The 16,933-nt window shown below is 44.3% G+C and overlaps 1 protein-coding gene across 2 annotated transcripts in view; it reads right to left on the bottom strand.

The window, feature by feature from the left end:
- The window catches only part of TRAF5 (TNF receptor associated factor 5), a 70,165-nt gene extending 56,450 nt beyond the window's left edge, over window positions 1–13,715 (bottom strand). For both annotated transcript variants that reach the window (XM_077485729.1, XM_077485730.1), the window contains exon 1: window positions 13,546–13,715. In XM_077485729.1, the coding sequence (XP_077341855.1) occupies window positions 13,546–13,548 (3 nt within the window). In that variant the 5' untranslated portion in view covers window positions 13,549–13,715. The remainder of the gene's footprint in view (window positions 1–13,545) is intronic.
- Window positions 13,716–16,933: the final 3,218 nt, after the last annotated feature.

Below are 16,933 nucleotides of genomic sequence, written 5' to 3'. Positions count from 1 at the left end.
GGATTAACCCCTTAGCTTCCACAGTGAGTATAACAAGCATGCTTTACTGCATATACAGACTGATTTTACTTTTGTGGGTTTAGTAACAGTTTAAGCTTGTATAGGAGCAGTGTGAACAGGAAGCTTAGACAAAGCATTTGCCGAACACCAGTTTGTAAATGTTGAATACAGATCCTAATGGGAGGGCTGATTGCCACTTTATGCAAGTTGCTAGCAGGTTTCAGTAGGCTTTCAACAATCTTCAAGAAGTGCTGAAGCCTGCTAGCAGCTTGCTTAAAGTGGCAAGCAACACTCCTATTAGGATCTGTGTTCAACATTTACAAACTGGAGAGGAATGGTACTTTAAAAGCATCATTAAAGCTTGCTTTTAATGTTGCTTTTATACAAGCTAAAGCGAGTGTGAAACAAGTCAAAGTGGCTGCTTCTCAGAAACTTTTACAGCATGTTTTCAATCGGTGGCCAATCCATTAGGGGTGCCTGAGAGCTGCCCCTTCTATCCATGACTACCACCCCTGTTCGTGCTTCTGTCCCCTTTCAGGACACTGGGTGCATGAATTACAGCGGCGGGGGTGTGTTTTTGAAGAACCTGAATAGAGCCATAGGCTCAAATAGGCTTCAAAATAGGGTAGGCTTGTGACGCAGAGCATTGAGCTACAAGCCCACCCAGGTATTACAGCAGCAAATCCAGCCAAGCGAATCCTGCCAATCAGCAGCGGGTCTGAAACCCATTTTCCGATTGGCCAAAAAGAGCAGAGTCCCAATTGGCCGAGGAGAAGGGAAAGGAATGAAAGCCACTGCAATGCCCGTGGAGAGCAGAGGACGGGGAAGCCGCTCCGCCGCCGAGCAGGGGAAGTCGCTGAATAGGGTTTGCGTGACAATACTGAGGTGCTGCACTCCACGGTAGATGTCTGGTGTGTTGCCATATGTTGCAATTCATGTGAGTTGCCTTAGGGCTCGTTCACATTAGTGGTTGGGGTGCATATTTTAGCACCTCTGAACCTGCAGCTGCAGCACGGCATCCACCAAATGTGACCCACAACGCCTCCTCAATTCCTGTTGAATGCAAAGCAGTTACTGCACTAGAGGGGTTATTCAAAATGAATGGCACAGCAACATATCACATATGTAATGCATTACAAAGTACTGCGGTAGAGCATGCGTTACATGTACGTTCCTGCGCTGCATAGATGTAAATCACCTCGGATTCTTTTTAAAGCCGGTCATGTGATGTATTTTTAAATGACACAGAAATTTCCAGACACATTAAACAGAAGTGGAAATTTCCTCATTCTACCCGATCGAATGGTCACACAGTTATTTTTGTTGCCTCTGATGGTATATGAACATCATCAAACTACTAGCATGGAAAACGATGAGCAAAGCAGATGATGACTACCAATGTATGGTCAGCTTCTAAATCTATATGTAGCACAGGCTTAGTATTGCCTCTGTAATATATGCAGAATATTGCTCTCTGAAACATTGCATTGCATTTTCTGGCTAAACTGATAGCTGCAGGATTGAAGGCAGATTGGGTCCTGCTGTAGCTAAGAAAGAAGCCCACCCCTAACAACAAAAACAATGAAAGACAGGATTGGATAGATACTCAGGAGAGCTGTGATTGGGGGAGAGGGAGGAGGACACAGGAGGAGAGACAGACTGGCATGGTGGCAGGCAGACAGAAGAAAGTATCCCATGTGTTTAATTCTTGAGCACTTCCAGAGCCTATGACTCTCCTAAGGAAGGTGAACACTTGAGAGGGGAGTTTTCAGTGTGTTATTCTGCCTGATTACTGAAGATGTGCTAACAGTGCAGAGAAATCTAGAGACCAGTTTCAGTGCTGCAGCAATCATCATCATTATCCTGTTTGGAGGTTTCTGTGGCATGTGTTGCTCACATCACCATCCAGTCAACTGAGAGAGCGATCAATCTACCAATTGCTGGAAGGAAGATATATCAAGTGCATCTAATGGTGAGAGATCTTCTGCCATCCTTGTGTATGTGGATCTAGCTGCTAGGTCCTATTTACTGTTAATGCAGCTTTATCTGAAGGTGGATCTCCACATCTGTTAATCTTTGTGACACTTTGTGAAGATACCCCTTTCCATTCTGTGGATTACAAATATTACTTCACAAAAGTCTGAGTACTCAAACACAGGATTTAAAGGGCCCCAAAGCTGGCAGACTCTGTGTGTGTTTGTGTGAATAGAATTGCCACTGGCCAGTGGTTAGCTAAAACCTACAAGACCTAGGTAGGATCTTATAGTCAGTAATATCACTTTTGGGGAATTGTTGAACATTATTCTTTGTATTGTATTGTACAGTTTGTTCACCACTTGTTCAGTGCATTTCAGGCAAGGCCTCCCACTGGCGGTTAAAGTGAATGAACACAAATCCTGTTTTCCTTTACTGAGAAGTTGTAGTATATTATTGCACTTAATATTTATATTCTGTTAATCAGTTTATCTCTTTTCAGGGCTTTTTTGCTAGTTCTAATAAAGCCCATCTAAAAGTTTAAACAGTGTTTTGGTGTTACTGAGATCCTGGGGAGGGTGAGCCATCACTGGTGTGGGACAGAAGACCCGTATATTACAGTGGCCCTTGCGGGGGTGGCGCTACATGTGGGGGTTCTCGTCCGGGATACCTTCTGGTCCCTGTCACAGAGTGATGACTACCTCTACCAGCCCAGTCACCATGATGGACCCGGTCATTGCTGCCAAGTGGTGTGAAGAACAAAATGGCAGGTTGGAGCTCTGTGTAATTATGAGTCTCACTGATGCCACCTGGACTGAGAAACAGGTCCAGCAAGTAGTGTCGGCTTTGATGCCTGATCAGAAAACATTCATATTGGACCTGAAAGTTGATAGCCTCTTCCACCTATGCTTTGCTAGAATGGAAAAGAGGAATCCCGACCTGTTTCCAGGGAGATAGCATACAGTTACCAGGGGATCTCAAAGCTCAGCTTATAAGGCCAAGTATGCTGGATGATCACCCTGAAAATGCTAGCTCAACAACATCAGGACCAGGAGTATCAGCTACTACTTCCATCCCAATTACAGGGTTCCCTCCTGCTACATTCTTTACAGATATGGGAAAGCTGGTGGAAACGTTGGCACAAAACTCAGCCACATCTGCCAATTATGGATATAGAAAGTTGCAGTTCTATTCTGGGAAGGTCCCTGTGCCATCCGGGGAAGAGGACTTCGAAACCTGGATAGATCAGGCAGTGCAGGCTGTGGAAGAATGGGAAGTCGCTGACACAGTAAAAAGACAAAGGTTAATCGAGAGCCTAAGATCTCCTGCTTCAGATGTAATCAGAAATCTAAAAAGGGATAAGCCAGGCTGCACAGCCACTGAGTGTCTAGAAGCTTTACGAGAGGTTTTTGGAGGGGTGGAGGATTGTGCTGAGCTAATTTATATGTTCTCACACACCTATCAAAATGAAGGAGAAGAGTTATCCGCTTATGTCCGACGACTGGATAAAATCCTTCATCAGGTCATTCTAAGGCCGCGTACACACGGGCGGATTGTCTGCCCAACTAAGTTCGGCAGACAATCCGACAGACAGTCCGTTCAAAATTTGAATGAATGAACGGACTTGACCACACACGATGAGCAGACAGTCCGCTGAAAGCGTGCGTGATGACGTGTACAGCACGTACGACGGGACTAGAAAAACGACGTCCTATACACTGCAATGCAACCTTCGGCCGTGTAAACCCTTTCTGAGCATGCGCCATACTTAGTCCGTCCAACTTGCCTACACACGTGCGGACTGTCCGCTGAAACCAAGTTTGGACGGACAAAACCAAGTTTGGACGGACTGTCTTACGGAAATTCCGTAAGACTTTGTTCGTCAGATTGTCCGCTGAAAAAGTCCGCTGAAGCCCACACACGAGCGGATTGTTCGCTGAAACACGGTTCAGCGGACTAAGTTGGACAGACAATCCGCCCGTGTGTACGCGGCCTAAAAGAAGGCATGGAGCCGAGTCATGCAAGCAAACTTTGTTGGATCAAATTCTTAAAGGAGCACTCCCACTGGATCCCATAATGTTGAAATTTAACAAGCCATTGACTTACTCCAAATTGGTCAAAACTATCCTAGAAGAAGAGGCTTTAATTAAGGCTAAAAAACCTGCTAGTGCTTCACATGCGGCTTTCACCGTAGAAGTAGGAACCATGGGCATAGTTGAAGTCCAGTCTGAAGTAATGGCTTTGAAAACTCAGATGTCACAGATGATGGAGTTGATGACATCGCTGTCTGCCAGAATTGCCATACCAGAGGGGGGAAAGACATTGAAACCAACCAGGGCAGAGGCAATACAGAATGTTCCTGCTGGAGAGCCCTTTAGTTCAGTGGCCTGCTATAATTGTGGGGGTATCGGTCACTATCAACGTGACTGTCCCACGTGACTGTCCCAGCCCAACAAAGCCACGTACATCATAAGCCGGCGGGAAACTCCAGAGGGCCCTGGTGAGGGAGTCAGCCGGGTGCCCATCTAAGTCAACTCTCTCCAGTTCACAAGTCTTAAATGAAGGGCGGGTAAGGCCTAAACCTTTGTACCAAGCCTCACCCAAAGCCTCAGTTAGGCTGCCCAAGCTACTCTCAGAGTCAGGTTCTGGATCACGGGAGATCGGTGCACACCACAACCAAAACAGTCAGTCCAGATGACAACGGAAACGGGCCCAAAGAGGGATTCAAGCCCAAACAGCCAAGCAAGCTGCATTAAAACAACCTAGCAAGTTGCCTGACAAGCTGGTGGGTCCTTCTCCTATAGTGCCTGTTCAGGTGGAAGGTGTATATACAAAAGCCCTTCTAGACTCTGGTACCGAAGTGACTCTAATTAACAGTGATTTCAATGATAAACACCTGAAACACCTGCCCTTGCAGAAGTTAGAGAGTCTAGAGATCTGGGGTATAGGAACTAAGAAGCTTCCCTATGACGGATATCTTCCAGTCAAGCTTGAATTTGGCCCATCTGTTGTAGGGCAGAAAGAGACTTCCGACACATTGGCCATTGTATGTCCCCGCCCCCCGGGGGCTAATCGGAGTTCCTGGATTGTGGGGACGAACACTGACTTGGTTCGTTGGTTACTTACTCCTCAGGTCTCAGAGGGTGAAGATGCAGCTAAAAGTGTACATCCGATGCTGCGCTCAGTGTACCAGCGATTGGTCCATGAACAAAAGGCCCCAACAGAAGGAGTGGGAAAATTGTGGAAGTTGGACAAGATGGAAAAGGTCTTGTAGCCAGGTGAAGTAACATGTTTGCGGGCTTCAGTCAAACTGAATTGGGACCAACCTGGTCCTTATGTTATCCTTGAAGGTGACCCACAGAAGACAAATTCAGGTTTGGAACTGATTCCGGAAGTTATCTCTATGAAGGCCTTACAGAGAACCCATGGAAAAGTTCCTGTCAGTGTTCCTAATGTTACTGATTCTCCAGTGAAGCTTCGGACCCGAATGATGATGGGGCAGGTAAATCCAGCCACACCCATCACACAACACAGTGTAGTGGGGGAAGCCAAGGAAGAGTTACCAGAGGAGTATTTCTATCCAAAAAACACAACTCTTAAAGTGGAGGAAAATTTTCTCTAAAAATGAGTTTGACGTGGGATGCGCAGTGAGTGCACAGCATCATATGCGTCTACAAGAGGATAGGCCATTTCGGGAAAGGTCACGACGAATACCATTAGCTGATTTAGATGACCTTAGAGAATATATTGCGGAGTTGAAGAGGACGGTGAATTTTTCGGGAGTCCCGAAGTCCCTATGCTTCTCCCATTGTGGTGGTGAGGAAGAAAAATGGGTCATTACGGCTCTGTATCGATTATCGCGCTCTCAACAAAAGAACCATTCCAGACCAGTACACCACTCCACGAATAGAAGATGCCCTGCAATGCCTTTCAGGTGCCAAATGGTTCACAAATACTGCAGCTGCTGACTTTTAAAATAAGGACACTTACCCGCCCGCGATGTCGGCACCTGAAGCCGATCTCTCGATCGTCTCTCGGGTGCTGCCGCCGCCATCTTGGGTATGGGAATCAGGAAGTGGAGCCTTTCGGCTTCATTTCCCGGTTCCCTACTGCGCATGCGCGAGTCCCGCTGCGCAATAAGGATGGTCCCGCTGCCTCTCAAGACCTTACCCCCAATGCTATACCACACACCTGAGTAGTTGAGAATATATTACCTTACTTGTTTATGATGCCCTGATAATTATTTTTTCAGGTGTACTGTTAGGCATGTTGCCTTTAATTGATTTTCTTTTAATGATATATAGCATATATAGTTGTATTAACCATTGTTTAACTAATTAACTCTTTATTAGTTATTGAACAGGTTTTCTTTAAACATACTCCGATGATTACAATCGGAAATGAATACAGTAGATATTATTTTAGGGTATTTTTGCTCTCTTATATATAGGTAAACTCTAAACCTATGGAGACTCCTAATTAATTTATATGATTTACATCTTATTTTAGCTGATAGTATTTTTTTTTCTCTTCTCAGGTTCTCATTTAATGACAATTTACTTAGATATTCACTTTTATCTATTGTCATAGACAATTATTTTTTTTCATGATTGACCACTATGCTTCTAAGAATCTTCACATTTTTCACATCATTTCGCACAGCTTGCACAAAATTTATTTGGGGGTCTATACACCCACGAATAAACTTTATGAAACTCACTTGTCCAAAATTAAAAGGAGGTATAGGTTTACCTGATATTAAAAAATATCAACAAGCATGTCAGTTGACGAGAATCATTGACTGGAATATACACTCTCCCAATAAAGATTGGGTCCAGTTGGAAAATTCTTTGGATTCCATTCCAATTGCTCAAACTCCATGGTTACCAGTTAAGCATATTCCTAAAGTATATAAACTCCATCCTTTAATTGGTCCGTCACTTTCTGCTTTCAAACAAACATGTTCCAAATACCTTCTCTCATCAAATACGGGGCTTATGACACCACTAAAGATGAATCCAGCATTTTTACCTGGAATGTGTTCTACATTTTTAAACGATATCTGGCCACAGTCAACGGTCAGATCCATGCTTTTCTTTGAAGGAGATAAATTCATCACCTATTCCAAATTACAAGCTTCTATACATCCTCAGTCTTTTCCTCGGGAGACATATTTACAAATTAAACAATTCCTAGATATAGCATCTAAACGTCCCGATTGGGCCCGAGTTCTTACCCCTTTCGAAAAGATGTGTCTTAAAAAAGAACCACAAAGACATCTAATTTCTTTTTCATATACGTTACTTTTCTCCGACTTTGAGTCCACGATTGATGGTAGAGCTGCCCAATGGGGTAGAGATTTATCCCAAAATATCACAAGCAAAGACTGGGAAACGATTCATAAAATCGCACACAAGGGCTCTCTGAATGTATCTGCACAGGAAAATGCTTATAAAATTATATCGAGATGGTATAATACACCAGTAAAATTAAATCGTATATTTCCAACAGTTTTCCCATTATGCTGGAGATGTGGTACAGAACCTGGTTCTCTCCTTCATATTTGGTGGTCTTGTCACAAAATACAACCTTTCTGGAATAACGTACATAAATGTATCTATCATATCACTACATTCAAACTGGAATACACACCTGCACAATTTATGCTACACCACTCCACTAAGCATTCCAGCAAATATATGGGATCTTTACCCATGTACTTAATCTCAGCAGCAAACATGTGCATACCATGTAAATGGCGTTCTTCTGACCCACCTACCATAAAAGATTGGTTTCTTCGAACCCAAAAGATCGCAGAAATGGAGAATCTCATTCACCAATCCAAAGATACTCCTTCCAAATACATAAAAACGTGGTCAAGCTGGATATGTTTCACGTCAACTGACACTTATAAAGATCTGATCAAGTAACCATTATATGTACTTCAGATTAACATTAGACCTTATTATTCTGGGATATTCAGGAAGCTGGCTTCCGTTATTACAAACTCAATTTAAGTGTATATTATAAATTCTTGATTCACTTCCGAAAATATTTAATATTTACCTAATGGTAGCAAACATATTTTTCTTCTGTGCTGACAATTCTTGCTTGTAATTTAAAGAGGAAGTAAACCCTGATGGGTTTACTTCCTCTTTTTTTCCCTGCAAAGGTAAAGCATAATGGACTACTATGCATCGCATAGTAGCTCATTATGTGTCACTTACCTGACACAAGAGCCAGCGAAGTCGCCGCTGATCCCTGTAGTCCGCCGCATCCATGTTGCTGGTGGCGTCTCGCAGCTCCGACGAATCACAGCGGCGAAGCCGCGATGACGTCACTCCCGCGCATGCGCACGGGAGTCGCGTCTCGCAGCTCCGCCACTGCCACTCGGCGAAGCCGCGATGACGTCACTCCCGCGCATGCGCACGGGAGTCGACAAATTTGGCAAATCCATTCATGGATTTGCCGCATTTAGTGCGCCTGCGCGCCGCTGTCTACGGCGCATGCGCCGTAGACAGCGGTGCCCATTTTCGGGCAAATATCTCCTAAACCATATAGGTTTAGGAGATATTGCTTGGACCTACAGGTAAGCCTTAATCTAGGCTTACCTGTAGGTCCAAGTTGTTTGGAAGGGTTTACTTCCTCTTTAACTAATGAGTGACAGGCTAAATGACTTTGATAGTAGACTTTCTAGTAACTACAGATTATATCTTTCTTCAATAAGAGTTAGGGGATTTCCTTTCCCTTTTTTTTTTTTTTTTTTTCCTATCCCCCTATCCCATTATTTTCCCCCTTTATGGTGACTCTTATGGTCATTTTATGGTGATAGCATACTGCTCTTAGACATTAAATATAATTTGTATATTGGATTTTTTCCTTTATCAAGATCATTTTGCAATGTTTATATAATTTTTCTTAATTTCTTGTTTCATGATTGAATGTTTGATTGTATAAACTCAATAAAAATATTTGAAAAAAAAAAAATGCAACCCAATCGCTAGTGTGAACCTATATAGTTTTGGGACTTATCCATTCTATTGATCATCTAGGAAACAAACCAGGGCCAGTTTTCTGTCCTTCAGTCTTTAAAGTGATTTTAGTCAGAAGTTTTTTTATCTTAATGCATTAAGATAAAAAGCCTTCTGTGTGTAGCAGCCCCCCTAATACTTACCTGAGCCCCATCTCAGTCCAGGGATGTCTACGAGGGTCTCGACTGTCCAAGACTTTCCCTCATGGTTGGCTGAGACACAGCAGCAGCGCCATTGGCTCCTGTTGCTGTCATTCGAAGTCAGTTAGGCAATCAGCATGTCTGAAAGAACACAGGGAGCTGTGACTTAGTTTGGGTGCCCCCATAGCAAAGCTGCTTGCTGTGGGGGTACTGAACAGGAGCAAGGGGCCAGGAGCACAGAAGAGGGACCCGAGAAGAGGAGGATCCAGGCTGTAGGAGTAGTGCCCCATCACTGGTATCAGTGGAAGAAATAGTGCCCCATTGTTGGTGTCAGTGGGAGGAATAGTGCCCCATTGTTAGCGCCAGTGGGAGGAATAGTGCCCCATTGTTGGCGCCAGTGGGAGGAACAGTGCCCCATTGTTGGCGCCAGTGGGAGGAATAGTGCCCCATTGTTGGTGTCAGTGGGAGGAATAGTGCCCCATTTTTGGTGTCAGTGGGAGGAGTAGTTCTCCATTGTTGGTGTCAGTGGGAGAAATAGTACTATATCAAATGGAAGAATAGCACCCCAAGGGCCAGAAAAAGGCTAGCAAAGGGCCACAGTTAGGAGACCCCTGATCTAGGCCATCATATTGTAAAGACTGGTCAAATAAGTGGATTCTGATGAAGCTTTTTTTTAAGTGAAATGGGTCAATCCGCCTATCCGCAGTCCACAATTGGACGCATTTATATATTTTGTACCTGACCATAGCTGATGATATATGTTTTTACAATATAAAGATTGGTGGTTGAGGCTTTTGGACTTTAATGGTAATGTAACAATTAACATACATGATTATATAAAACAAAAATGATGTTATTAGATTAACAATGACATATTAAAACATATACAGTATATTTCTAAAATTGCATCTCTGTCTGTCCAATCAAAAAAAAAAGGGGGGGGGGGGGGTTACAGCTGAAAGGAATAGTAATTCCAGTTCACCCTGTGTTAATTCAATTGGAACGCGTGACATGTTTCTACCATCAACTAAGGGCTTGCTTGATTGGATACTAATTGAATAGATTTTTCAGGTTTGTCCTTATAGTAGCTTTAGTAACTGTAAAGAAGATTGCACAGAGTATGTGCAACAGGATTGTTAGGCTTCCATGCACTATACAATCTGATTGTACAACCTCCTTTAGATCTACTATCAACTACGCAGTGCACTGGCCTGTCTGATTTCATACAAACTGAGTAGCTGGTTTTGGTGTGTCCTCATATTACATCCTTTCTGTAAATCTTAAGGAGATTGGGCAATCAGATGGTATAGGACAATGGTCTCCAAACTGCGGCCCGGGGGCTTTTATCCAGCCCTTGGGGCAATAATTTATCTTCTGACACCCACAATGGGGCATTATTCCCCCGACATCAACGATTGGGCACAGTTCCTCCCAATGACCACAGCAATGGGACACAGTTCCTGCCAGTGACACCAACGATGGGACACAGTTCCTGCCAGTGACACCAACGATGGGACACAGTTCCTGCCAGTGACACCAACGATGGGACACAGTTCCTGCCAGTGACACCAACGATGGGACACAGTTCCTGCCAGTGACACCAACGATGGGACACAGTTCCTGCCAGTGACACCAACGATGGGACACAGTTCCTGCCAGTGACACCAATGATGGGACACAGTTCCTGCCAGTGACACCTGCCAGTAACACCGATGATGGGGTGCAATTTCTCTCACTGACACCAACGATGGGGCATTGTTTACTGCCACCCCATTGATTCCAGGACATTTTCTACTTCCAGGGGCAACAGTCTAGCCCCCTTAGGACAAGAACAGTAAACTGGCCCTTTGTTTAGAAAGTTTGGAGACCCCTACTATAGGGTATAGCCAGGTTTAAGCTGACCATGCACTATCCAATCTGATTGTAAATATCCTTTAGATCTATCATCAACTGTAGTGCACTGGCCTTCCTGATTTGATGTGAATTGAATATTTTTATTTTGAGAACAATTTATTAATTTTTCGTAATCATTAATGGGGTCAAATCAACATTCATTTCGGCCTGCAGTGACAAGAAAATTTCTAACACATTTTCATGTTTATTCAAAAATCTACTAGTGTGTGGCCAGCTTCAATGAGATTGTACAGAGGTCGTGTACTCAGATTGTATAGGGCAGGGGTGGCCCTTTCCAGCATTTATCCGGCCCTTGGAGCACTATTCCTCCCACTGACACCAATGATGGGACACTATTCCTCCCACTGACACCAATGATGGGACACTATTCCTCCCATTGACACCAATGATGGGACACTACTCCTCCCACTGACACCAATGATGGGACACTACTCCTCCCACTGACACCAATGATGGGACACTACTCCTCCCACTGACACCAATGATGGGACACTATTCCTAACACTGACACCAATGATGGGACACTACTCCTCCCACAGACACCAATGATGGGACACTGTTCCAGTATATCTGTGTGGGGCGATCATGAAGAGGTTAAGAACGTTTGTTTAATTTTCCAATCCTTAGTGGGGTCAAATTGATGCTCGTTTTAGACCGCAGTGAAGGAAAAATTCAGCGAGATGGAAAATAATTCTCTCACATTTTTAACAGCGTGTATGGTTTTTAATTGGAAACGTTTATTCCTTCCAAAATCGAATGTTAAAAGGAAAGAAACCACAATTTGAAGAATTTCAAATGACATTTATCAGTCATCGGCTGTACTGAGAATTTTCGTACAAATGTTCCTTCATAGATCTTCTTGTGTATGGTCAGCTTACGGGAGATTGTACAGAGGCCATGCAACCAGGTTGTAAAGTGTATAGCCAGCTTTAGGCTTACCATACGCTATACAATCTGATTGTACAATCTCCATTTGATCTACCATTGCTTCTGTTGGGCAGGGACAGTCACACGAACTGGCCAAATTTAGCCAAAAGGAGATTGTATAGAGGTCGTGCAACCAAATTGTTTAGTGTATAGCCAGCAGTAGGCTTACCTTACACTATGCAATACACTGCCATACACTTACCATATACACTATGCAATACACTACCATACAATACAGTACCACACACCATTTACACTATGCAATACACTACCACACACTTAGTGCCGGGGCAAGGTCATCTAGAGCCCAGGGCCAACATGCTAAATTGCACCCCCCCCCCCCCCCCCATAAGATGTATGAGCATTATGTGTCAGCAAATACCCCCCCCCAAAAAAAATCAAGCACTGATCTGCATGCTTGCCCCCTAAGAAAAAAATCCCTCTCCTCCCAGTACAAATCCACCCCCTGCTGAAATCACCCCTCCCAGCACAAATCTTTGCCCCCCCATTCCCCCAGCTCAAATCCTCTCTCTCCCCATATGCCCCCAACACAAATTCCCCTCCCCCCCAAAAAAATCCTTACTAGTACCTCAAATCTCCCCTTTCCAGCACAAACCCCCTCCCCTAATTCCCCAACCTAGCACAAATCCACCCCCGCCCCAAACGTCCCCTTATAGCACAAATCATCCCTACTAGTACAAATCCCCCCCCCCCCCCCCCAAAAAAAATCTCTTTCCCCCTACCATTTTACTTTTATAGCACAAACCCCCCAGACTCCCCCCCCCCCTCCTAGTACAAATCCTCTTCTCCCATCCCCCCTCCCAAAACAAATCCCTCAAATCATCACTCCTAGCACACCTCCCCAAATTTTCCCTCCTAGAACAATTCTTACCCCCTGCCTCCCCCCAAATTCCACTTCTCAACAAAACACCCCCCCCCCCCATGATACTGCAGTGTATCCAGGGCAGCCGTCCCTCCTGCCCACCCCTTGTCCTGGCCCTGCATATACTATACAATACACTATATAATAAACTACCATACACTATATAATACACTACCGTACACTTGCCATACATTATACAATCGTATTGTATAATCTCATTAGATCTACTATCAACCATGTGGTGTGCCCTCGCATTAAGGAGATTTTACAGAGAATGCACAATCGGATTGTAAAGTGTATAGCCATCTTTTAGCTTGCCATACACTATACAATCTGATTGTATAATCTCCTTTAGATCTACCATAAATGATGCAGTGCAACAGTCTGTCTGTCTGATATAAACGGAATGGATTATTCTGCCGACGTACATCGGCGAGCGTCGGTCAGGAATCAGTTAAATCCACAAGGACTTTTTTTTTTACCACTACTAAGGTTTGTTCATATTTTACAATAAGTTTTATATTATATTATGTTTTTATATTCTAATATGTTTTGGTAAATCTAAAGGAGATTGTACAGAGATTGTTAAAATTGTATAATGTATGGCCAGCTTTAGAACGGATGGAGCTTGTACAATCAGATTTTCACTTCTCAGATGCAGTTGGTGCTTTCTTACCATAAATCCCCGATAAGAGAAGAACGGTTGGCCGATGGGCTTCCCCCCTTCCGTCACCGTCCTGTGGTCCTCATTCCTAGTGGTCCGCGCTGGTCCCGTCCTCCAGCTCTAGTGACAGTGAAGCCATAACAGGCTTCTTATTTTCGTTTTCACACTTGAGGGCGGAGGGAAGGCGAGGTTGGGTGTTCTCTTTCTGGACGTCATTGTTGTGGGCGGTAGTCGGGTTGTAGGAAATACTACACAGCAGATCGAAGCTGTCATTGCATCCTGTGGGTTTGCAGCTGCTGTACGGCTCCCAGTTGCAGGGGACAAGGCGAGCCTTGGGGGGGGGGGGGGGGGGGCTTTCGGGACACAGATCTACGTGATCACACACGTAGATGATCACAGCCTGTAGAAGGAAGCAGCAAGAAAGGAGAGTGAGAAATCTCATAGAAAAGCTTCGCTGCTCCACTTCAAGTATAACTAAAAGGCAAAACTTTTTTTTTCGTTTTGGACAGAGTAGAGAGGGATTAGACCCCTTGTCGGGTTTTTATTGCTGTCTGTGTCCCCGTTTGCCCCCTGTTAGAGAGATTCACCCTCTCTATTTGTTCTGTTTACCATTATCATTGAAAGTGAAAGTAAAAGAAAATCCCCAATTGTGGGTTGTCCCAAAAAACATAATAGAGGGGAAATCTTCCAATGGGGACACTGGTTCTGGTCCCCTAGGAATTCCTTTAATTTGCAGGTATTTCCTCTCACTTCCTGTTTGGCTATGGGACAGGAAGTGACAGGAAGTGAAGGGAAATCTCCCCAATGAGACTCAGATGGCAAGAAATAATCTGACCAGGGTTCTAACCTTCCCTCACCCACTTGAACTCCAGAAAAACCAGGCTATTTAGCACTGCCTTCATTTTAAAGCTCCCAACTGTCCCTGATTTGGAGGGACTGTCCCTGCTTTGGAGCAATGTCCCTCTGTCCCTCATTCCACCTCATTTGTCCCTCATTTTGGTCTGATCCATATAGTTGTATATAAAATGCACTTTTTATCTTTCAAAAAGTGTTTTCCAGAGCTAAACCTTTCATCCAATTTCTAAATTGCTGCATTTGTACATTTTAAAAGCCAATATAAAGGAATAGTAGTGGTAAAAAAAAAAAAAGTCCTTGTGGATTTAACTGGTTCCTGACCAGTGATGTATGTCGGCAGAATGGTATGGCTGGGCAAATGTACATCCTTTTCAATTTGCCGCCGTGCCATCGCGTGCGCACGGCCCTCCGTGAGTGGGGTCACGGACTCTTTTGCCGCGGGGATACCCACGATCGCCTCACGGAAAGGATGAATGGGGAGATGTAAACAAGCATCTCCCCGTTCTGCCTAGTGACAGTGTCACTGATCTCTGCTCCCTGTGATTGGGAGCAGGGATCAGTGACGTGTCACACATAGCCACGCCCCCAGTTAGAAACACTCCCCAGGACACACTTAACCCTTCACTGCCAGTGTCATTTACACAGGAATCAGTGCATTTGTATAGCACTGATTGCTGTATAAATGATAACGGTCCCAAAAAATATGTCAAAAATGTCCGATGTATCCGCCGTAATGTCGCAGTCACGATAAAAAAATCGCTGATTGCCGCCATTACTAGTAAAAAAAATAATAATAAAAATGCCATAAAACTATCCCCTATTTTGTAAATGCTATAACTTTTGTGCAAACCAATCAATAAACGTTTATTGCGTATTTTTTTTTTTTTACCAAAAATATGTAGAAGAATACGTATTGGCCTAAACTGAGGGAAAAAAATGTTTTTTTTATATATTTTTGGGGGATATTTATGATAGCAAAATGTAAAAATAATGCATTTTTTTCAAAATTGTCGCTCTTTTTTTGTTTATAGCGCAAAAAATAATAACTGCAGAGGAGAACCTCCAGGGCCTATCAGACAGGATAAACTGCTAGGATAATTTGGTTGGTTGCAGGCTGGTTGGTGAGTTGAGCTGGGAATTTTTAGTTTTGTTTTGCATGCGTTGCCCTTCCATGTGCTCCTTGCTGCTAGGGCTAGTTATAGGTGGGGCAGTGGCCAATTGTTTGTGTAGCAAGGTCCCGGGCCTCCTTTGGTCTAATGTGAACCTCCATGGCCAGAGATAGCTGACATCCATCTGTGTATAGTGGATTGTGAGGCATAGTGGTTGCAAGATGATTAAAGTCCCAACCCTTGCTTCTGGATAGGCCCTCAGACAGCCTAGCAGCCAGATGTGCCCGGGATAGGCCCAATCTCCGGCCTAGCAGCCTGGGCAATATAACACACATCCACCCAGACAGCCGTCCAGGTGGCACAGAACCAGGGGCGTCGGTAGGGGGTGGCTAGCAGTGGCTGAAGCCCCGAATGTGTTCCTGAAAAGCCCCAAGTCTGGTACATTTATTTTACAATTACTAGCCCCAAGTCCCTACAGCGCAGCACTGCGCATGAGCGAGGAGCATCGGCGGCGCCGCACTGCGCATGACCGAGAAGGAGCGTCGGCGGTGCCGCACTGCGCATGAGCGAGAAGGAGTGAGCGTCGGCTGGCGGGACGTGTGACGTCGATACCGCATGTGACTGTATCGACGTCACACGTCCCGCCAGCCGCCGACGCTCGCTCCTTCTCGCTCATGCGCAATGCGGCGCAGCCGGCGCTCATCGCTCATGCGCAGTGCAGCGCCGCCGACGCTCCTTCTCGGTCATGCGCAGTGCGGTGCCGCAGACGCTCCTCGCTCATGCGCAGTGCGGCGCCGTGGGGACTCCGGGGAGTTATTGTAAAATTTGGAGAGAAGCAGTGCGAACGCCGGCAGGAGGGCTTGGTAAGCATAATTAATAACTTAGCTGGAGGCTGGAGCCTGGAGGATTAGCTCTGATCCAACAATAATCAAGGATCAGTAAAAAGCCCAAAAATAGTGCAAATCAGTATTATATCTCTTGTGCCCATAAAGTGCAGAGTGCAAAAAAAAAAAAAATCCAAAAAATATGTGCAAATAGTGCAAAAAAATTGTATATGCAAAAAACGGTGAAAAAAACTGAGCAAAGCAAAGCTGTTTTATATATGCCACACAAGGCTACCAGCTATATAAGTAATGCGCTCAGTCACCTATAATCTGTTTTTGATCTACCTCATGGTTCTTGTGAACTGATACATATTGACTGAGCGCATTACTTATATAGCTGGTAGCCTTGTGTGGCATATATAAAACAGCTTTGCTCAGTTTTTTTCACAGTTTTTTTCCATATACAGTACACCTTATTTATTTTTTTGCACTATTTGCACATATTTTTTGGATTTTTTTTTTTTTTTTGCACTCTGCACTTTATGGACACAAGAGATATACAGTTTTGCACTATTTTTGGACTTTTATTGATCCTTGATTAACATTGGATGT

Source organism: Lithobates pipiens, unplaced genomic scaffold (assembly GCF_037356315.1).
Source record: "Lithobates pipiens isolate NorthernLeopardFrog02 unplaced genomic scaffold, aLitPip1_a1.2 Scaffold_18, whole genome shotgun sequence".
Lineage (NCBI taxonomy): Eukaryota > Metazoa > Chordata > Amphibia > Anura > Ranidae > Lithobates > Lithobates pipiens.
The sequence above is the reverse complement of the archived record's forward strand: the minus strand, read 5'-3'. Positions and strand labels throughout refer to the sequence as shown.